Source organism: Ictidomys tridecemlineatus, chromosome X (assembly GCF_052094955.1).
Source record: "Ictidomys tridecemlineatus isolate mIctTri1 chromosome X, mIctTri1.hap1, whole genome shotgun sequence".
Taxonomy (NCBI): domain Eukaryota; kingdom Metazoa; phylum Chordata; class Mammalia; order Rodentia; family Sciuridae; genus Ictidomys; species Ictidomys tridecemlineatus.
In genome coordinates, this window is record NC_135493.1 from 100339537 (window position 1) to 100364307 (window position 24771).

Here is a 24771-nt window from a genome sequence, read left to right on the forward strand (position 1 = left end):
AAAAGAAATTGAGTATCATTTGTGAAGTAGGTTTTAACTACAGGGTGACATATTGTGCTGCAGTTATGCTATGGAACTTAAGGAATTTTTTTTGCATTCATTTCAACTTCCACTATGTTATTTTCAAAATTTATTACTTTCAATTATATGGCTACTCTGGGCATATAGAAAATGTCACATGATACTAATAGTTTCCACTGAAGTACTAATAAACTAATAGATTTAATATGCAACATACTACAATAAGGAAAAGAAAACAACAGTTAGCTGGAGTGTATGATAAAAACATAAATAATCACAAAAGAGATTTTGGAAAAGGATTGTGACAGAGGATGTGCTGGTTTGAGAAACACAGGGATAGTTAATTTGAACGATGTCCTATCAAACCTAAGAACCTTGAGCATGTACATAAAAACAAGTCCCTACCCACAGCTCTGTTTCCTTAATAGTAATGTTATCTTCAGGGATTGTTCTGATTGATTTGAAAGAGCATGGTATAGGGAATGATTCTCTAACATCATCGGGTACCAGAAAAACAGGAGAGCTAGATAAATAAACCAAGGCTTAAATCCTATCTGAGCATTAATGAATGAAGGTCTCTGTGTTTCTTATTAGCTGTTCAGTTGATTCTGATGCACACCTAATGTGAGAACAAGAAATCTATGGGTACTGATTCTTGAATGTGGTTGTACATTAGAATTGCTTGAATCTCACACATATAGATTCTGATCTCATTGATATGAAGTTCTACTTGGGCACTTGAATTTTTTAAAATTCCCCAAATGATTCTAATATCAGCAAAGTTTGAGAACCACTGGTCTAGGGTTTGGTCACCCAGTGTCTTATCTAAAGATCAGTAACAGGAAGACCAGGGAGCTTGTCCAAAATAAAGAATCTCAGATTCTCCCTAAAATCATTGAATTAGAATCCATTTTCTGGGGGAGTGTCAGGGGATTAACTAAGGAGTTCTCGACCACTAAGCCACATCCCCAGCCCTATTTTGTATTTTACTTAGAGACAGGATATCACCAAGTTGCTTAGTGCCTCACTTTGCTGAGGCTGGCTTTGAACTAGCAATCCTCCTGTCTCAGCCTCCCCAGCTGCTGGGATTAAAGGTGTATGCCACTGTGCCCAGCCTAGAATCCATTTTTTAACCCAAATACACAAATCAAATACCCTAATTTGTATGTACATTATCTTTTGAGATACATTGTTCCAGGGGGGTAGGTAAAGCTGGATTCATAGACAATTCTTATTATTGATCATTTTGGAAAATCTCTTTGAGCTGCAATCTCTTACTCTGTTTAATGGATATAATGATAAGAATGTCAATATTACAGGTTTGCTGGGAAGATTCTTATAATACAATATACCTGGAACTCTTAGCTCATTTCCTAAAACAGTGAAGATCCTCACTAATTGCCAAATCCCTCTTAGGATATAGAGCTGCTATGGACCTTTTTGGATATTGAAATCAAGCCCTGAAAGTAACAGCCAGTATAAAGTTTCCTGTTCTATTTGAATTAATGAAGGCTTTATTAGTTATCAATTCAAGATGATTTGCATTAATTCAAAAGAATAAATGCTTCCCATATAGAAGTATCTTCAACTAAAAGTATAAGTTATTGGAAAGCAGCCCTTATCCATGATATCCTTGAAGGTATGATGATCGCCTTGCATTGTTATGCAATTTGTGATCAACTTAATCAGACATTGACACTTTTCAGAATTCGTTATTTTTAAATATCCCTCTTAGATCACTATCTGTTATTTCCCTCCTCCCAGAAAAAAAAGTTACTATTTTTACAGAAACTCATATGCAAGGTTTCTTTATTTTTCTCTTCAAGCAACTAACTTTTGTAATTATCTATTTTTTCTTAGTTTCTCTAACTTTAGACTCACAAAATGTTTTCTTATTCCTGTTCTGTTCTCTAAATTAAGACATAGAACTTAATTTAGAAAAGTTTATATCTGATTGAAAGAGCATGATCATTCTTTCTTTGCATTATAATCATTTATACATTTAAGGGAGAAATAGAAATGCCTAATGTAATACCACATAAGAAATACCCTCAACTAATCTTTCTAAGCAGGATGACAATGAGTAATGATTACAGTTAATTAAGTTAGGCAACCTCCATTTCCATTCACTTAGCAGCACTGCTAATTATATACTCATGCTACAAGGTTTCTTTAGTTCTTCTGTAATTTGAATGCAGTACTCTTTGTAGGCAGGGGGATATGGTAAGATTAATGAGCTTTTCCCTACCAAAATCTCCTGTTCTCTCCAAATGAAATTTCTGCATCTGGAAGTTGAGAGTAGGAAAAGCAGAAAGGAAAAAAAAAGTAAGACACATTTTAGCTTACTTCCAGCTGAGGATATGTTTATAATTCCCAAATAGTGTGTATTAAAGAGAACAATCTGATTTAAAGTACTTTAGAAACTGTAGAAAACTATGGTTTATATAAAATTAAATGAATACTGAACTTGTTTTTTTAATATCAATGGCGATGATAATGACATTTTGTATTGTATGATTTTTGTTGCATTGAATAAATAAATATTGAGCACTTACTTTTTGCCAAGTCCAGTGTCAGGCACTGAGTCTACCAAGATGAAAAAGACAACTCTATAACTCCAAGATTCTTTATATGGACTTCAATCACTTTAACAACTTGTTCTTTAAGGAAAACAGAGAGAATGACAGCTCTACTTGGGGATATCGTTAATGAAGCACTGGAAAAAATTTAGTTTGTATGCTTTGATCAGATAGGGATTGACATACTTAAGAGTTTTATTTTTAATCTGAAAATCCACTTCAATCTTATGCTCTGGGTAAACAGTCATTACACAAGCTTGGCACAATTCTGTATTTTAAAGAATCATGATTCAAGGTTTAACTTCAAAATAATTTTAAGTAAGTTACACAGATTATTCCTTTTCTTTAAAAAAAATAGGGTTTATATGGATGGATTTAGGCTTCAATCTTAAATAATCTTCATTTGCTTTAAGAATTAACTTTTGCATTGTAGTTCACATTGTATTTCAGATTTTAGAATAGATTTTCAGAGGTATATCTGGAGGAAGATATTTGAATATCAAGCACTTTTTATATTTTCATAGGAAGTTCAAATATATTTGGTGCTGTGCTGGATATTTTTAGAGTTTTTTTTTTCTCCTACATTACACAGGTGTACAACTTCATGGGTCCAGTTTTTTCTTTGTGCTTCCTCTTCTCTGCTTCTCTTTCACTATAATCAGTTTGCATAAATAAGTGCACCATCGAGTTCACATGAAGACTAGACAAAAATACAGGTGTCCTTATAATAATCAGCTCCTGTAATTCTCCTCTCCAGTTATGCTTCAGTCTCAGAGAAATCCTATATAAAGCAGACGGCACAGTTATTACTAGAGGAACTGAGGTTACTGATTAGAAGGGAACGTAATCAGGTAGATTGAGCCTGTGAGGGAAGAAACCATTGCTGTGAGAGGGGAGTGTTTGCAAAATGCTCTCTGTGAAGCTGAATCTGTGAAGAACACCTCACTATTCACAGCAACCAGAGTGGAAGAAACAGGTGCAAAAAGATTGTGTGTTTGTCTGCTTTTGTGAGGCTGGTCAAAGATTATGTACCTGCTTTATCTGTGCTAGGCTATGACTCTACCTCCAGGTTTATCATACCCCATAGAATGTGTAAGAGAAAAGTACCAACAGGGAAATCAGCAAAAAGCTTTCCTATGAAGGTGTAGCCAGCCTCCGCAGAATTTGAAATGTCTGAGGTCTCATCTGGTGAGTAAAAGCTGCAGATAATGCAACAGCCATTCAGAAGAATGATAAATGCCACAAGCATTCGGAAGCAGGCTTCCCTAAAGGTGACTCTTTTGGTCAATTTGCAACCTCTAGGATATATTTAAATTGCTCCTTTTCCATAAGTCTTTCTCTAAAAGTTAAATTTGGGCTTTTATTATTAGGAAGGAAGGGAAGGGGTTTGACATCAATGACCTATAGGATAATATTAATCAGTGATAAGAGAAGGAACACAAATTCTCCTTTTTGGGTTATGGCTTTTATGAACTTTGTCTTTAGGAATCGAAAATTGTTTCTTATAGGAAGATATTTTAAAAATTGATGATCAAGACCTTAGTCAATAAAAATAATATTCTTCAAAGTAAATTTCTAAGGACATGGAATATATCCATAAACTCATTAGAAAACTAAAGTGAGGAGTTTTTCTCTTATGGATAGAAAAACCTGTTTTATATATATGTATACAAATGGATACATATATATCTACATAAACATATATATGTTTATGTGTGTATATATATACACACACAAACACACACATATGCAGGTTACAATTTTTTTCCAAAGTAAAGGAAAATAATATTGTTGTAAATAGTAATTTAGACATGTTCAGACAAGCACAACTTATTAAGAAACAAACTGGGCCACATATTACAGGCATATTCCAGGTTGCCTAATTATCTGAATTAGGTTTTAGAATAGTTTTAAAGTCTAAACATTCTTTGTTAAATGATAGCTTTTAAATAAAGTAAAGAGGTATAGTGATTAATCATGTTATTTTTGTATTTTTTATTATAGGATATCCTAAAACTCTAAATTAACATTGATTTTTTGTTAGTACATATAAACATACAATCTATATATACTAAGTACATTTATTTCAAAATTGTAATACTTTTGTTAAAATTCAAGTAGATTCTGATTTAGGCAAGTTTTTCCTATTTTCTATCATTGTGAAATGTTAGGGGGTTTTTTTGGTATTGTTTTAAAGGGAGGATGAGCTAAAAGAGTTGAGGTAAAATATGCCTATTTAAATTATAAAACATCTAGTAGAGGGAAAGGCAGTGTAAAGTTAAAAATAAAACCTATTTAGATGTCAAGATTCCCCATAACTTGATTTGTAAGAAAAGTTACCCATTTTATAAGTCTTGTCTCTCATTTCCTCTGGACTAAGTGGTTGCCATTTCTCACTTATAGATTGCCTTTTACTAATCTCATTCTAAAGTTTTTTTTAAATTTTTATATTTGTGTTTTATTTATCAGACAGATTGTTCTGGAAGTACAGAGGCCAGTTAATGGTTTATGAGTTCAAGCTGAGCTGAATATAGCTAAGCTCTGTCTTGCTTGACATTTCATCAAAAGCTGTGTTGATTTGCAATGTTTACCGACCTATTTATTGAACCCTCACAGCTTGAACTATGCCACCAAGCTTGCTGACATTGCTGAGATTATCTCCAAATGTATGTACAAACCAAGGAGGAAATAGACAGAAAAATAAGTTAAAAACAATTGTTGGCCTACTTAATAAATTATGCTTATATAGTTCTTTATTTATTTATTTTAAAACTGTTTTCCTCAAAGCCCTATGCCATAAGTTTTCTCATTTATTCTTCACGCAAACTCTGGAAGAAGATACACTACAGTGGTGGATTTCACCATTCTGTGGGCATCAGAATCACAGCGGAGGGCTTTACAAAACAAGAGCTTCCTGGGCTCTGCCCTCAGAATTTCGGATTCATTCTTAGTGAGAGGCCCAAACATTTGCATTTCTAATAAGTTTCTCAGGAAATGCTGATGTTGGTGATAGTCTAAGAACAGAAAATATATGCTCTTAATATTAAGAACACAAAATAAGCATTCTTAGTCTTGTTACCTGTGTTCTCTTTACACAGAGAAATTTCCCACTCTACAAGAAAATAAATACCTATTCTCACAAAATTCAGGCATGTATTCTATTAATGATTATTAAAATATTAAAATATTATAAAAAATAATGAATGCCTATTTAGTAAATTGTTTTTCAATGGAAATTAGAAATAACGACTTAAATTACTTAGCAGGAAAATTAGTACTAAACTAGTGTTAAGGGAAGTAAACATTTGGTCACTAGTTCTCAAATACATAAAGATTCAATTTTTAATTTCTGTTTTCATTCTCATTCTTTGATATTTCTGTATAAGTAAGGATTTTTGTCTATGACATTTTTAACCAAATGAAAGCATGATCCATGTGTTATAAATACTTGAATCTATACTATATATCAAAGTCTCCCTTTTTTGGTCAGTAAAAATGATGTTTTCTAACTTATTTACTGAAGGAAGAGTTCGGAAACTTAAACCATGAAAAGATAGGATATTTTACTTAACTGTAATACCTAAAAATTGAAGTATATCTTTTTAATATTAATAACCAAAGTAAAGAATTCAAAAATTGTAAACTCTGCTGTTTTAAAGTTATATGTTCATTTGCTATGGTCCATTTCTTTCAGTAAAATTTATGTTTTTGATATATTCTAATGGAGTACAACATTTAGATTAAATGTATGAAATGGATAATTGATTTTTAATGGCATTTAATCTAGATATTCATAACTGAGGTTTGGGGTAGGCACATCTTTAAGGGGGTAGAAATTTTTATTATAATGATTTTCTCTATTTCCTTTCTTAATTAGGGAGATATATCTGCATATATATATATATATATATGCATATATATATATATATATATTCCTTTATTTCAGTTTCATAGTGTATTTTCTTTTGTCCAGTCTTGCTTGTCACATGCTTCTGAAACAATCAATGCCATGCTGACATTTTTATGTTATTTTCATTCAGATACTATTCCAATTATATGAAATGGGGGTGATAAGCAGAAAGAAAATGCACCATACATCTGATCTTTAAATACTCTATGAAATTATTTATTTTTGCCTGGCTCACTTATCAGTTTATTTTTTACATTCCTTTTCATAACTAAAGAAACTCATCAATTTGACTAACCCAGGTAGCATTTCTAATAATGAATTATGGTTTTACTTATGAAAATTAAACCATTCTTAATGATGTTTGTGGCTATATATTTGAGAAAAAAGACTAATACTTTATTATCTTTCTTATGTCCCTTGGATTTCATCATCAAAACTTTAGCAGTTAATACCTATGTAGTAGGTAATAAGAATTCAATTGATTAGCTAAATGAATGAATGAATGAATGAATCCTACAGGTAAATTTACCCAGGAAAAAAAGTGTGAGTATTTTTATTTTAATTTTTAGTATCGTCTTTTTTGATCAAAATTAATATTATCTATGACATTTTATTCTGATAGTTATTAGAGTATTAATTGAATATTAGAACAAAAGGCATTTTTGGATTTTGCTTATTTTAACTTAGTTATTAGATTTCTTTTACCAACTCACTTGAGACTTTCTGGATAGAATCATCTATTTGCCTTTTCAGTTTTCTGATTCTTTATGGTCAGGCCAAAATCATATCTCTTCAGTCACATACACACAGACAGGCACACAGACACACACACACAGACAGACAGACACACACACACAGAAAGACACACACAATATATATATATATATATAAAATATTGAGACAGCACTTGAAAGTGAAATGAGAGCTAGAGAAAAGAAGAACCTTAAATATATGGATTTTTTTTCCAACCAGTCAAAACTTAGTCTCTGTGTTTGGGTAAATGTTGTGAATATTGGTTGAGAGATGGAGAGGGAAAGAAATGAAAATGTTCAGGGAAGTCCCTGCCTGTTTAGTACCTTCCTAGTCAGCTTTAAAGTTGCCAAAAGCAGAGATAAGTCTCTGCTTTGCTTAACTACACATTCAAAACTCAATCCAAGAACCTGTGGGAAAGTTCTTTTTAATTAAACTCAAGTCATTCTGAAAATATATTATGTAAAGATTTTATTTTTGAAAGTTAAGAGACTATGTCTGCATAATGAAAAGTGACTAGGGGTATGGAAATTATTACTGAATTATATGGAAATCTAGAAAAATCTCCTTGCAATATAAATGAGCACCAGTGACTTCTACCAAAGTCCTTTGAATAAAGAGCAATGAGTAGAAGTTTTGTAATATAATTAAAAGTAATGATTTTTTTTCTATTTTAGCTAGATGCTTTAGATTAATTCATTGAAGCAAATTTTAAAGTGTATTGTTTTTAGTCTTTAAATTGATATATAATAATTATACAAATTTGTGGGATCCAGTGTGGTGAAATTTTGACATATGTATACCTTCCTTTATATATAAATATGAATTAAGTTGAATTATATGCATTGGTCCATTACTATAGATACTACCATTTATTCATCAAATTATATAATTTAACTACCTTTGAAGTCACAATTGTTAATCATAAATGGAGGCAAACCAAAAATAATGTATACCACATGTGAAGACATTCCGATGAATAAAATAATTTCTGTACAAACTAGCCTGCTGTTCAAATTTGCTTATAGTTGTTCTTCAGATAATATTCACTAAAATACTGACAGATTCCTACAAGCACAATTTTTAAACACTTACCTTGGAGATTTACAGGACTCCAAAAATATTTTTATTGCTTTTAAACAACCACAAAACAACATAAAAAATGTGCTTTGACTGAAGGCCATTTGTAGCACATGTAAAAAGAAATTCTCTAAAGAGTATTTTGAAATATAAATAGCTTTTGTGGTTCAGGGGTTTCTAATCAGCCTATTAAAAGCCTGCAAATTATAAAAAATGATAAATTGAATAGAGGTATAGAGTTCAATGGACATTGGTAGATTTTAATCTTTGGTAAGCATTAAAAGGTTACATGTTGATAAATGGCAATGTAGTGTCAAGGTATTACAATATGTTTTAATATTATTAATCAATATAAAATATATAAAACTTGCTTATATATTTTTAGAGAGAGAGAGAGACAGAAGAGAGAGAGAACTTTTTAATATTTATTTTTCAGTTTTTGGTGGACACAGCATCTTTATTTTATTTTTATGTGGTGCTGAGAATTGAACCCAGCGCCCCACGCATGCCAAGCAAGCACATTACTGCTTGAACAACATCCCCAGCCCCGCTTATATATTTTTATGGACAAAAAAAGTTTACAAATAGCATTCCCAAAATCAACTGAAGAATTTAGGGGCCTTATTTTCCAATCTTTAAATAACAGTTTTTAAGTAAAGAATGTATAAAGTGACTTATATGGTGTCTAACAGTAATTCCTTTAAGAAGTGTTTCATTGGAACAGAGAAATAAATAGGTTCTAAAGAATAAAGAAGATAAAGAAGGCATTGCTGATGCTCTTCCCAATATCTCCTTTCTCACCTGAGTTTGCTGCAAATTCTGACATACTTGTCTCCAGAGTTCTTATGTCTTACTCAACTGCTTTGCCTGAAGACTTATTGTAGAACATAGAGCTTCTCCTGCAAAAAGGAATGAACCTGGAGAGAGCAGTCTTTAATGCCACTAGAAGTGACCTTTAATGACCAGGAAATGGGAGTCATAGAGCAAGCACTCAGTCACCTCATCCTCTGGTACACAATTCTTCACAGCCTCTCAAGATTCACAGAAGTGATTGAGCTCCAATTGTCCCCAGTAGCAATGTGTGCCTTAACACATCCTGTATTGTCTTCTCCAATTTCCTAATCTCGATTTCTCTCCTCTTTTGTACTTTCTGAAATCATTTGCCAGAAGAAGTACCTGAATTCCAAATCCCGGTGTGTGTTTGGAGAGAATCTAAAGTAACTCAGAAGGTTAGAGAGAAGTTGTTGTGCACACTTAATAAGACAGGGCAAAGGCACATAAGATGTTAGAGGAAGGAAGGGATAGTGAGGGAGGGATGTTGCTCTGTTTAATAAATACAGGGTGGGAGGTAGAAAGGAAGGAAGCAGTTAGTGAACCTGAAAAACTGTAGGAAGGTTTGGAAGAGCTACTATATGAAATATGCCAGATATTCCAATATGTGAATAATAGGTTCATGGAACAGCTGAAAAAGTGGAAATATACCATACATACCTTTTGGTTTCATTCCAATTTAAGTTACCCTTAAAATAAGTTACCTTTAATTTATGTTACCCTTAAAGTATAGCCACTAGCAGTAGTCCCCTCCTAACTCATCTTTGCCACTTGTGCTTTTTTCCCTTCTTTTCACTGTCCACAGAGAATCCACAGTGATCTTTTAAAATTATATTTGATGTTTTCCTAGCAAAGAGTAAGTAGACCTTTGGAGAGAAACAGTAGTAGTTATAATTCTGCATTGGGTATTGGAGAAGCATTTGTCAATTCCAATATTTTGATAAATACTATTTGAAGGATAATGGCAAATCTGTATATGTAACTACATATATATAATGAATATATGTGTATGTGTTTACTTAAACAGAAAGTTTAAGTAAAGTCTAAGGTGCTATTCTTTGTATGTAACACTCTAATAAGTCAATTGGAATCAAGCTAGGCTAGATAACAAACAGTGGAGAGTATGTAAAGTCATAGAAAATGAGGCCAATGTTGAAGAACATTTTAGTAGATGAGGGAATTGTAGTTGGCAATAGCAGTAGTTGTACTGGGGAGCCTGTATAAGATAGTGGAGCAGCACATTGAGAAAAGTCAACTATGAATAGATTGGCCTAAAAGGAGTAAAAGTTAGTGTTGAAAAGTGATGTGAGACAAAGACTAATAGACAAGTTGGCTTGGTTAATATAATACCCATAATGCAAGAAAAGCTATGCTGTGATGGCTCAGCAAACCTAATTGCAAGGGACTTTTGAGGGCAGCATATCAGGTTATCACATGCCAAAAATATTTCATTTCAGAGACTTTAGTTTTCTCATTAATTTTATCACTAATCCATTCATTTTCAAAATGTATTTCAGGATTTTACATCAGGTTGACTTTAAAGCTTATATGCAGATGAAGATTTCTTGTCCTAGCACTGAGTAAGGCAGTTGGTCCTATTCTGTGCATAAGAGTGAAGCTAGCTTATATTGGTGCTGCAAACAGGATTATTAAATAGCCAATTACTATTCAGAATGTGTTACGTTCCTTAAAATTACTCAAGCAAGAGTCTTGAACTTGTTCAACCTGAACACATCTGATATCCTCAGCCAAGTAAGGGATGCAAATTAGAGAGCTTCTGGCTTTACTAGTGTGGAACCAGACATGCTTTTTCCCCTTAGGACTCTATGACTAATGACCTGGATTGTCTAAATTCAAGAGTACTCAGCTCTCCAGTGGTAAGCCTGTTTCAGTTTTTCTGCTTCTGTTTTGTCCCATAGTCTATCTTGGAACAAAGGTTATTTTATGTGCAGATTTCAAGTTGAGATGACATTTTAAAACAAATTTTCTTTTCATATTTGATTAGTGAGTGCATCTAGATAGTCTATACACGTTCATGATAAAAGCTTCAGATTTTCAATGACCCAAGGAAATTATAGAAGTAGGTAATTGTTTGTAATCAGGACACATGGGAGAAGTTCCAACTCCAAATGCTTGTTATGTGACATTGACAGGTATTCTTACACAATAGGCCTCAGTTTTCATATGTGAGAACATTACTTTTCAGGTTCAGTATTTTGAGGGGTGAATGAGATAAAATGTGTAAGTGCTATAGCAATAAAATGTGATAAGAACTCTTAGTTACTTTATACCAGCTTCATTGAAATATAATAGATAAATAAAATTACATATATTCAAAATATACCATGTGATTATTTAATATACATATACATTGTAAAATTGTTTCTATTATCAACTAAATTAATATTATCTGTCACTTTACATAGTTACCATTATATTTTTGTGGTAAAAACACTTAAGATCTCTCTTAGCAAATTTCAAATACACAAAATAGACTTATTAAGTCCAATTACCATGCTATATATTAGATGCCAGAATTTATTAATTTTATAACTGAAAGTTTTATAAATTGACCAATATTATCCTATTTCTCCCAATTGTTAGGCCTTGGCTACTAGTACTCCAATGTCTGTTTCTCTGAGCTCAACTTCTTAAAATAGTATGAATATGAGCTGTGGTTGTATCTCAGTGGTAGAGCACTTGCCTAGCATGCATGAGGCACTGGGTTTGATTCTCAGCACAACATATAAATTAATTAATTAAAATAAAGGTCCTCAACAACTAAAAACTATTCTAAAAAATAGTATGAGTATTTTTATTTTGAATTGGGAATCTCTATATTGACATGGCTGGCCTGTAACTCCTGGGCCAGGAGTTTATCTTCCTGCCTCAGTATCCTGAGTAGTTGAGACTATAGATATGCATGCATCATCATCATCATCATGTGTGGATCATATGATTTACTTTTTAAAAAACATTTTTTAAAAAACAACAGATAAAATTGTATAATTTATTGTGTATACCATGATGTTTTGAAATATACACACATATGCACACACATGCATAATAGATTGGCTATATTAAGCTATAATAACAGTGTAATAACTATCTAACCAAAATTCATGACTGTAGGCTTTTGGCAGATCAGTTGTGTAAGTTTTAAGTCTAATAGAATTTCTAGAACTTTGTAGTAGAGTGGAGAGCAATGTGAATCTTCTCAGAAAACTGCATTGACTGTGCAATTTTTAGGGTTTGAGTTGTGTTGTTTCATCTATATATACACAGTATAAAATATTCTCTTTCCTATGGAAGCCAGTTCATTATTCACTATTCTTGCTTTGTTATGCTCATTCCCATTTTCTGGAATTTTCTCCTGCCATCAAATTTTGCTAATAAATTGCCCCCATCTTAAAAATCCAATTCAAGTATCACTAACTGTTCTAGGCCTCACTTTGTTCTATTAACTTTTGTTCCATATTATCATTTATACCCACTATTCAAATTAATTACTTGCTAATTATTTCTGCAGATTATTTTTGATTCCACAACCATTTTTTAACATTCTTGAAAGCAGTTGCTATGTTTTATACTCCTTTTTAAATAACTCACTAGGTATTCTCCATGCTTTTAATTCTTTGTTTACAAAACAGTTGGCCCTAAAATAATATATTTTTAAACACTACCTAATATTGGCTTAATAGAAAGGTTACCTTTTGTTACCATGTATTTACTATAATGCTTTTGTTTAAGAGATCCCTATATATTACATTGTTGCCTGTATGTATGAAATATTCTGTCCCCTTGTCTATAGTGGACATTTGTGTCAATTTTGCTTTGACTATTGCACAATCTGTTCTAGCTTTCTGTCACTTAACTTGAGAAGAAGTTAAATATATGTTGTGTGAATATCTCAGGAGAAAAACTAAAGGATTAGCTTTCATTATTTATAGTCTGATGTTATTGCTGAAAATAATATGGTTTTGTTTATAGATATTTTGCCAATTCATTCAATACATATTTATGTGAATGAGAAAAAGGCTTGTTTTTATCATACTCATAATGAATATAGAAGTTGTACTGTCCTGCATATTTTCAATGCTCATCCTTAATAAAAAAAATTGTTATACGATGAAAGGAACAGTTCCTGAATATCTAAATAACGTTGATTGCCTTGTTATAAACATTAACAATGATCTGAAGTGACTATGTTTAAAAGAGAAAGTCCTTAAAGAACTTTATGATTGCCGAGGGCGCACACGCCTATAATCCCAAAGGCTCAGGAGGCTGAGGCAGGAGAATCACAAGTTCAAAGCCAGCCTCAGCAATTTAAGGAGGCCCTAAGCAACTTAGCAAAACCTCTCTCAAAATAAAACATAAAAATGGCTAGGGGTATGGCTCATTGGTACAATGCCCCTGGGTTCAATCCCTGATACCAAAAAAAAAAAAAAAAGAAAGAAAGAAAACAAACAAACAAAAAACAAACAAACAAAAAAAACTTTGTGATTTGGGCTGACAAATTTAGCTAAATACCAATCAATCTGCCTCCTTTGTTCTGATAATTATCCTGGGAATTGCAATCCAGGAATACTGAAGCCATGCTATGGTATAGTAAACTACAAAAGTGTTAAGCATTATTAATGAAACACAGATTCTACTTCTATCATTACACATGTATGGACAATAATATTTTTGTTTGCGTAAAATAGTCTTCTATATTTTATTTATTTTCAGTTTTTAAAATAAATCTGAATTAGCAGGTTCTTATTTCACTCATTTTTCTTCTCTCATTTCCATTCTGCTCTTGGACTTTCATTTTAACAACCTTATTGTACAATAGAATTTTATTTTCAAAATAACCAGTACTTGGGCTGTGGACCTAATAAAGTATTTTTACTCTTACCTACATATTTTTTGGAGTAGAATTTAAATTTGTATTTTCAGTATATGTTAGCATATATTCTCATTATACATTAATTCCAGTTTGAGACTACTAGAGAGAAATATTTTATTTTAAATATTTTTATACTATATTTTTAAATCATTTTTCCTAGGATTATATTACAAAATACACATTTACAAAACAACCCAACTTTTACTGGTTTGAGGTGCAGATTTAAATATTTTCACCATTAATGAATTATTCATCTACCTGTGTGATAGTTTAGTCATTTTAAAACATCTAATATTATATGAGAAAATCTACTTTTCCCATTAGATTACATGTGACACTGATCTTTTGGGGAAAAAAGAAAGTCCGTGAGTCACTTCTGTAACATTTGGAATTAAATTCATTAACCAAAATAATACCATGCTTCATCTTTTATATTTTGCTTCCTTAGCATCTGGTCCTTAGTCTGTCTAATTGCATTATAATGGCTCTGTGTTGCAACAGATGCTAGAAGATTTTTTTTTTTGGCAAGAATGATAATTTTGTTTCATATTTTGGAATACCTGCTTTGCAATTGTCATTCTTATTTACTAGAGCCAGAAAGAAAAAAAACCTAATGTTTCTTTTCTCATTTGAAATTTATTGAGTTCAACTGTATTCAAAGATTTAAAAAGATGACATTATCACATTTAAAAGAATTTTTCCCAATTAATACATTGAGCACTCTAATTCTGAGATCCACAATAATTATTAGCCATGATGTGGACATCATCCCACATATTTCTTTTTTGGATGCAATTAATATTCTCACTTTTGAATATTGAAAAGTTAGTGTTCTATTGGAGCCATGCAATGGACTAATTTCTTGTAGTGAATATATTCTTATAAGAAGGAACCAAATTATTAGGATAGTAATGTAGATAATTATGATCTATGATCAAGTTAAACTCTAAGGATCCAAAGCCATATATTACCAAAATCTTATTTTTTAACTCAAAAGGGAATCAGCAAGTGTACTTATGCTGTAAATTTGTTACTGTTACTGAAAAAGCTCATTTTCCTTAAAAATGTGTCTATTAAAGCCTTTAATGTTCATAAGCAGCATCATAGCATTATAAAATCTCTTTGAAATTTTTGAATTTAGAAAGTTCTGGATAGGAAAGATGAAAATAGACGCATTTTAATTTCATAATGATGTAAAACGATTATTGTACCATATACTTATTATATAGAATACACACAATATATATGTTCTATATCTATTTGGCAAATGGTCAAGATATTTATATAGCAAGGCATGGTGGGCATACCTGTAATCCCAGCAGCTCAGGAGGCTAAGGCAGGAGGATTGCTGGTTCAAGGCCAGCCTCAGCCACTTGGTGAGGCCTAAGCAACTTAGAAAGACTCTGTCTCAACATAAAAAAATAAAAAGGGCTGGGGATGTGGCTCAGTGTTTGAGACCCCTGGGTTCAATCCCCAGTACCAAAAAAATTGTATAATTCATTTTCATACTAATATACATAATTGTGTTTTTGGAATTACTTAATACACATTAAGGGAAATTATTGTTTTATTCATCCTCTAATTTTATCAAATTGAAGAGCATAGCAAGTCATGTATATCTATATTGAATATTATACTAAAAATAAAATGGTTGACAGATGAAAAATTCATCATAGTTTATTGGTTTATATGACATCAAGCATCAGGCTGTAAGGAGACACTCAAATGATAGGCTCATATTGTCCCATAAAAGTTGGAAAGTTTTCTTCCTCACTTCTTTTCTGCTTCCCTTGTTTTCTTTCTTTCTTTTTTATCTTCTTCTGAACCCAGGGCACTACCTCTGAGCTACACCCAGCCATAGTTTTTATATAATAAATAAAAATCCAAGAGTTGGGAAACTGAGAACTTTTTTTCTCACCTTCACTATTAAACAGAGTAATGCCCTTCAATGTGTCACTTAATATTGTTGATGTCAGAACCTTCCATTTGAGCAGCTGAAATTATTGATATTCCTCCTCTGTCATTCTTCAGAATGTGTTGTACTATAGTGACTGGCTAGTTTCTACGGTTAGAGCTTTATGCTTCCTGGGAAATGATAGTGAATTTAAGAACCTTATCAGCAGCATTGTCATCTTCAAGGTTGTCTACTGGTTTGGGAGAAAGGAGAAAAATATACTAATTACAGATTGCTCATTTACAGTTGCCTTTTAAATCTAATTTTTAAGCTTTTGTGTCTAAGAAAAAGAATATATATATATATATATATATATATAAAATAACCACTGAGATGTAATATTTACATTTTAATTTTAATAAATATTTTGATTAAAATGTTAATTTAAATAATTAACTTTAAGAAATATAAAATTTCAGCATGTTTTGTAATGTAAAAATGACAGTTATAAAATTGACATATGAACTTTCAGTATACAATACAGTTTCTATTCAACAAACTTGGATTGTGCCAATGATTTCATTCTTCCCTAAAGACATAAGAGATGAGCAAATCATCTGCCCTTTTTGCCATTCACTCAAAATGCAGTGTTGCTAATCTGGAATCCATGAGCCAGTATAGGAAAACATTTGAATCTTTATTTTTACTAATCTTAACTAAAATTTAGCACTTCCAATTATGGTGATAGGTAATACATTATATTAATAGCAATAACTTCAAATCTATCACTAATGTTTTTATATCAAATCCTAGTTGTGGATATGTTGAAAAATCACATACTAATTTATACTAGTGGTTAATATACTAACCAATACTTTGAATTTGTATTAATTATCATATCTGCATCAAGTACATTAATAATTGCATAGAATATTTCTATATTTAATATTTGCTATTTATATTGTAGCATAATTAATTTCTTTCTCTACCTATATGGTTTTTATTTTCATTTCACACATTTTAAAACATCCTGAAAATATTTCCATATGTTTCACCAGATGCTAAAGGGATCCACAGCACAAATAGTTAAAGGCCCCATGTTTAGAGGTAAATATATATAATACCTTGGTACAAAACAATAATTGAGGCTTGTACCATATGCTGTGAAATCAGGCATGACTGTCCCAGCTGGGAGGACTGGTAAGGCAATTTTGACTTGGTCTTGAAAGCAGGAGTGATTGTTTTACTAGTGGCAATATGTGAGAGAAGGCATTTTAAAAAGAGAAAAGTAGGTGCAAAGTCACCTGAGGAGACTGTACAGGGTCAGAAAAAGAGCATCTTAGCGCAGCAATGTTAAAAATTCCTATTTCTTCACTATTGATGTGGATCCTATTCTGTTTCCATTGGTTTATGTGCAAAATTCCATTTACCGTTTTTTTTTATTAATCACAAGTAAGTAGAAACTATTCTTTGTCTTTTAGTATTAACAGATCATTATTTTATAAAGAGTAACATTGTAGACAAGAGGCAAAATTAATCAAAAAGGAGATCAAAGCTCCACATCAGCTTTTTAAATCTCTCATTATTTCAATAAACATCTACCTGTAAGAGGGAGAAATGAATTTGTTTCACCTTTCTACTTTATCATGTTTTCAGACAATGATCAGTCACTTTTCTGGCCTGAGGGCCATAATTGGCTACTGCTAAATCTCAAGAGACTGAAACACATAACTGGAATAATTTTTTTTAAATCCCCACAGGGTTGCTGTTCAGTTATAATGGTCAAAGGCAGCTTTATTTGCCAAGCTCAAGTGTTCTAACTTTATGATTTATCTGGCTTTTCTGGGAGAAATGTTGACATGACAATTCAGATTATAATGTAAGTCATCCAGAGAAGCAGTTATGATTTCAAGAAACTAAAAAAACAAACAAAACTGAAAGCTACACTAATGGACTAATATAGTCTATTTAAACTGTTCTCTTTATCTTGAGAAATTTGCTTGAATTCCTTGTTAAGCAAGAGGGTTCACATCTTAAACAACACTTCCAAAAATTTGTTAAGGTTATTACTGGCCTTGATTTCAAACAAGAACCTCCAGAGACTTGAATGGACATTAGTTAATCATATTAAAATTGCATTTGTATCCAAATACTTTGCTATAATTTTCAAAAACTAAGCATGACATATTTTGAAAACTGATTGATGTAAGCAACTTAATATTCCAAGATGAAATATTCCAAATCAAAATATATAGCACATTACAATGTGGTTAAACAGGCCATAATTAGTTCTGGTTCTATAATTAATCATACACACTGGATATATATCTACATTATGAAATTTTATCTAAATAAACTTGATGTTATCTAAAATATAATTTTCATTTAATGGTATGAAATTTAAAATTGAAGGGACTTAGGTTTAAATGACTTCTTAACTATGCAATCCTATATGAATTATTAACTTATCTGAGCCTCAGTTTTCTCATCTATAAAGATAGACCAAAAAAAATATTCTAAAAGTTGGTAGATGCGGTGGTATTTGACTGTAATCCCAGCGGTTTGGGAGGCTGAGGCAGGAGGATCACAAATTCAAAGCCAGCCTCAGCAATTTAGCGAGACCCTGTCTTAAAATTAAAAAATAAAAATAAAAAAATGCTGGAGATGTAGTTCAGTGGTTTAGCATCCTTGGGTTTAATGCCCAATTAAAAAAAACAATGTAAATGTTAATGTGGAAATTAATTGTACTAAAATGTGTAATTGGTGCTTAGAATTTTTTTCATTTTAATTATTTATGTTTATTAATGAAAACTGTTTTGGCCTAGGGATATAGCTCCATGATGTCTCATTTGCCTAGCATGCATGAGGCCTGCATATAATCCTCAGCACAGCCCCCCCAAAAAAGAAATAAAAAAGAAAGAAAGAAAGAAAAAGAAACTTTTTAGTTTTATTTTTGGTAAACAATATATTATTCACACAACATCTAACATAATGTTGCTCCTTAATAAATCAACTTGGCTTATTTCCTTTACTTTCTTATCAACAATTTTTAAAATTCATAATCTTCTATGAATTAAAAATGGAACTTGGTTAAATGGCAGGTTAATTTGATTTAAGGAAAAAACATTTTCATATCAAAAATTCACTGTGAAATTTGTATGTATTTAATTGAATGTCATCATTAATTAATAAACACCCTAGAATTATGGCATGAACACAATAATTGTAGTATTTACTGAATGAGTGAAGGAAAGAATGAATGAATCTTTAAGACTCTTCTCCACTATACTTAATTCCTTTTTAACATAGTATATATTCCATTGCTTTGATCTCATTTCTGTTATAAATGCAAGTTGTTATTTTGCATATGAATCACCATCCATAAATTTATACTCAGTGTGGGGTTTTAAATAATCATTACCATGGAAATTATACTTATTCAAGTAACAGTTTTGTGGGTTGGAGTTTATGAATTTCTAAATTTAAAAAAATGCTGATTTAAATTTAGTATTTCTACTCCCCTATACTATCTGTTTCACATCTCCTGCTGCCTTTCTATTAAATTTTGTTAAAAATGTATTTTGACAGCAATTGGTATTTATTCCTGCCTCCTTGGCATTTATGATGCTTAAACTTCCTTTTGAAAGCTTTCCTTTTGATGTATATTGAGTTAATTCCTGCTTGTGCTGTGACATCTACCACAAAACCTTTTAGCCACTCACTGCAGTAAATGGGAAACTGCCATAGCGTGACAGGATGTGGACTGAAAACATGACCACACAGAAAATAGCAAACTCTCTGGAAATCTGTATTTCTTCCTCAATTTCATGGCCTCAAGTAACTTGATAATTTTACATTTTTAATGCCTGTCAGCTCTAATAGGATCTGATAACCAACTAAAGTCTCTATTGGAAGTTAAGAGGGGAAAATATCTGGAATAGCACTTGATGGTGCAGGGAAAGCTAAATGAAGACACTGGAGGAGTCTAAACGTTATGAGAATAATAATGAGAATAATAATAAGGGCAAGAAGAATATGATGACTTAGATCCTGAAGAGCTCTTGTGAGTATCTGCATTCTAGCTTTAGAAGATTACTGGAGAATAAGTTAGTGAAAATATTTCATAGAATAAATATTTAATAAGCACTTACTACATACAATTTGCTGAGCACTACAGATAGAAGATTACAAACTTCCACCTATTAAAATAGACATTTTTAAATGTTATACTTGGAACTATGGACAGTTCTTTATTAAATTACCTTGGTCATTTTATTTACATTTAATTCTGACAATTAGAAGGGGATTCATATTTAAGGTTAAAAAGTGGATTCTGGTGCCTATCTTCTTCTTCTTTTATTTATTTGTTTGTTTGTTTATTTATATATATATCAGGATTGAACCCAGTGCTGCTAAACCACTGAGCTACAACCCTAGCCCTTTTTATTTTTTATTTTTATTTTGAGACAGAGTCTCACTAAGTTGCCCAGGCTGGCTTTGAGCTTGCAATCCTCCTGCCTCAGTCTCCAGAATCAATGGAATTATCGTAAAAGCTTTTACATTGTCTTGGGAATAAACATCATTTTAGATTATGACTGATATTTTCTTAGGTGTGAATTCTATACAGTTTTGTACAACCTCTTTTCTTATTTGGACCTTTGTGATTGAATTAAGAATGGCTCCACATCTATGCATAAGAGTTTCTGTACTGAAAATAAACACTGTACATAATTACCTTAAAATACCATTAGCATTTCATTCTGTGGTAAAGAATAAAAATTGTAAACAAAACTTACTTAAGTGGGCTAACTCATTTAGAATTTACACAGTATGACCAGATCCTAGGAGGAAGTGCACCTTTGAAAAGAGACTGTTAAGAAAATCAATAGTGTAATCATGATTCAAGAAATTATATAAAACTCTTAATGAGCACTATCAATTCTTCTTTTGCTAAAAATTATTGATATTCTACTTTTAAATTACCCTCATTTATATTGCTCCCCTGAGGATCTAATTAATCATCAGGATCACTTAATTTCAGCTACCATTCTGCTCTTAGGAAAAAAAATATTTAAAGATATACTGACTTGGTACTTTAGATTTTCAGTATTTTTATTTAGCAATGCTTTTAGGAAACTTGTATTATAGAAGTTTGACTGTGGAATCAAATTTTCTGAAAAAATGCTTTAGTGATTTCTTGTATTTTTGAGTTTAAATTTTTATACATGATGGCCCCAAAACACAAAGCATAAGTAATTGTACTTTTATAATCAATCAGTTATGGAAATACATTAAAACATGCTAAAACTAAAATTTAACTTGGGGCTGGGGATGTGGCTCAAGCGGTAGCGCGCTCACCTGGCATGCAGTGCGGCCCGGGTTCAATCCTCAGCACCACATACCAACAAAGATGTTGTGTCCGCCGAGAACTAAAAAATAAATATTAAAAATTCTCTCTCTCTCTCTCTCTCTCTCTCTCTCTCTCTCTCTCTCTCTCTCTCTCTCTCTCTCTCTCTCCCCTCTCTCTCTTTAAAAAAATAAAATAAAATAAAATTTAACTTAAAATGGAATTAATTTAATTTCCCAAATGCCTAGGAATTCCAGTTATATTAGGTCCCATGATGCTAGAAAAATGACCTTGAAATTATTATTACAGAATTTTCTATTGTGCATCAAGTTATAATAGATAACAATAGTCACCCACCCAACAGTTGAATTCTAGCCTGTGTGCATCCCAATAGAACTCTGGTTTTGTTCAGATATCTATTCACACAGTTGACAGTAGTCTTTAGAGGAGAAAGAAGCCTATCCCTTGTCACAGAAGGGAATCATACTTCATTTAACACATTTATGTGCTTTCATACCCTTTGACAATTTGGGGCTTAAGTATAGACATGGGATGTAATTTGGGCCAGTAAAACAGGAGGCAGGTTTTTCTAATCAATAAGAAATGTTCATTTAATTAACTGGTTGAGTTTTCCTTCAAGATACGCATATAATTTAAAATGTAGAAAGCCCACTGATTTATGTATGATTCAATAAGTATTTAATGAACTCAGATTAGACTGACTAGACTGTGGACCTGAAACAGTATATACCAACTGTGGCAACAGATGGAAATATTTTTGTTCAAAAAATACACATTGACTGAAGTGAATCACTGTTACTATCATTATTTGTTCTCTCTCTTTAGGAAGACTTAACCCTAGCATTAAATGTAATGCTGTCCTTTAGAAAACAAAATCTCTAAATAAATAAAGGTCTATCAACAACTAAAAAATATTTTAAAAAAGAAAAGAAAAATCTCCATTTCTAAGAAGTTATTTGAAGAGAGAATATTTGAGAGGTTACATGATGAGAAAAAATTTAACTGTGCAAGCAATTAGAACTTTGACAAATAACATTGTCTTTAATTTTGAGAAATCTAACACATTACACTCAGTGAAGTATAACACCTGAGTTTTAAAGTAGAATATTAGGAGAAAAGTAAGTGGCTTCTGGAGTTATAGCCTATATTGGGAAGATTTTTTTCATAGAAAAAAAATGAGCAGTATACTATTATACTATTTAGACACCACAATTTCTGAAAGATATATTAAAAATATCATTATTTTAGCAAATAAAATTTAGAACCATGAAAAAATATTAGAGGGAATGTTCTTTTATTTCATTGAGAAGAATGCCTATTGTAACAAATAAAAATCTTAAACTGAATTAAATATGGTACTTAGAAATAGCCTATGAAGTCACATGAATTTATAGAAAGATGTTTATTTTTTTCAAAAAGTTTAGGAAGATTGGACTTGAATTCAAGCTTGAATTTGATCTTCTAAGCTCAACTTTAAATAGTTAGGAATGAACATGGAAAATTTAGAAGTGTAGTCAAAGTAAAATGATATTTGAGTACCAAAATGATGGAAAATTAAATTTATCTGAAATATCTTCAATTGTCTTAATTTGGGCAATTTTTAAAAATAAGTTTATAAAAAGGAATACCAGTGGGGTAACTAATACTACGGAGCCAGGACCATGGCGTTGGGCTGCAAGATTGGCCTGTCCATTCTCAACAGCCACCTGGCCAATTTAGGGACTGAGTGCCTCCGGATGCTAATCTCTGGGGCAGATTATCTGCACCTGGATATAATGGATGAGCATTTTGTTCCCAGCATCACCTTTGGTCACCCTGTGGTAGAAAGCCTCTGAAAGCAGCTAGGCCAGGACCCTTTCTTTGACATGCACATGATGATGTCCAAGCCAGAGCAGTGGGTAAAGCCAATTAATACACCTTTCATCTCAAGGCCACTGAGAACCCAGGGGCTTTGATTAAAGACATCCAGGAAAATGGGATGAAGGTTGGCCTTGCCATCAAACCAGGAACTACAGTTGAGTATTTGGCACCGTGGGCTAATTAAATAGATATGGCCTTGGTTATGACAATGGAACCTGGGATTGGAGGGCAGAAATTCATGGAAGATATGATGCCAAAGGTTCATTGGTTGAGGACCCAGTTTCCATCTTTGGATATAGAGGTAGATGGTGGAGTAGGTCCTGACACTGTCCATAAATGTGCAAAGGCAGGAGCTAACATGATTGTGTCTGGCAGTGCCATTATGAGGAGTGAAGACTCCAGATCTGTGATAAACTTAGTAAGAAATGTTTGCTCAGAAGCTGCTCAAAAATGCTCTCTTGATTGATGAAATCATAAGGAATCCAGAGTTTGTGTTCATCAAACCTTCTTTTTACTGGAAAACAGGAATATTGACTACCAAATCATACCAGGTTGAGGCAGTGCTGCTTTTCTGAGCAATTATTCATTCCAGTGATTAAAATCTATTGTGCAGAATGTTCTAAGAGCTTAGAAATTGATGTATACAACATTCTTTAGTGATCCAATTTAAAGGTTAGTGTGGTTAAAAAATTGTTTCTAATAGAATTGATTTTTATAAAGAGTGAAAATATGGGCCGTATTAAGGTTACAAAAAAGAAATGTATCATAACGCCTAAGGTAGATGGATATTAGCTACTATGAAAAAATTTTTCCACGTTTTTAAAAATAATGTTCTATTGTTTCCCAGCTGTTTTCCAAAAAGCAAAGGAAGTCCTTACATTTTTCCTATATTTTTCCTGTTTCATGTCATTTGTTATTTGTTTATATGCTTGATAATATGAGTAGTGTGGAGCTAAAAAACACAAGCTTGGGCAGGATGGCAAAAAAAAAAAAAGGAATACCATCTTTTTATTTATGACAACATGGACAGAATTGGAGATGATTATGCTAAATGAAATGTACCAGGCACAGAAAAACAAGAATCATGTGATCTCACTGATATGTAGAATCAAAAATGTAATCTCTAAGAAGCTGAGAAAAGCCAGGTGCCATGGCTCAAGCCTATAATCCCAATGACTTGGGAGGCTGAGGGGGGAGGATTGCAAGTTTGAAGTCAGCTTCAGGAACTTAGTGAGACTCTGTCTCAAAATGAAAAAAAAAAAAAAGAATAAAAGGACTAGGGATGTAGCTTACTGGTAAAATGCCCTCAATTCAATCTCCAGTACAAAAAAGTTGCAAAAGAATAGTGGTTACCAGAGGCCCCATAGAATAGAAGGAAGGGATAGATGAGGAAAGGTTGGTCAATGAACACTTAAGTTACAGTTAAAGAGAAGAAATAATTTCTGTTTTTCTTTTGCATGGAAGAGTGACTATAGATAATAATTATGTACTGTATATATAAAAAATCTAGATTTTGAGTGTTTTTACCATAAAGAAATGATAAATGAGGAGATATGTATGATTACTCTGATTTCATCATTATACAAG

The 24771-nt window shown here is 32.0% G+C and overlaps 1 protein-coding gene and 1 pseudogene across 3 annotated transcripts in view; both read left to right on the forward strand.

The window, feature by feature from the left end:
- Dmd (dystrophin) overlaps positions 1-24771 on the forward strand; it is a 2094227-nt gene that overhangs the window by 191640 nt on the left and 1877816 nt on the right. Inside the window, exon 1 of one of the 3 annotated variants that reach the window (XM_078034996.1) lies at positions 3507-3576. The exons of 1 other annotated variant lie outside the window; for it this stretch is intronic. Coding sequence is in view for 1 of the 2 variants with exons in the window: in XM_078034982.1 (XP_077891108.1) it covers positions 3770-3788 (19 nt within the window). In the remaining variant the exon portion in view is untranslated. Of the gene's footprint in view, positions 1-3506; positions 3577-3689; positions 3789-24771 lie in introns of those variants that run through there. One more of the 3 variants, XM_078034982.1, reaches the window with a different exon arrangement.
- LOC106144834 (ribulose-phosphate 3-epimerase-like) lies at positions 22986-23799 on the forward strand (annotated as a pseudogene).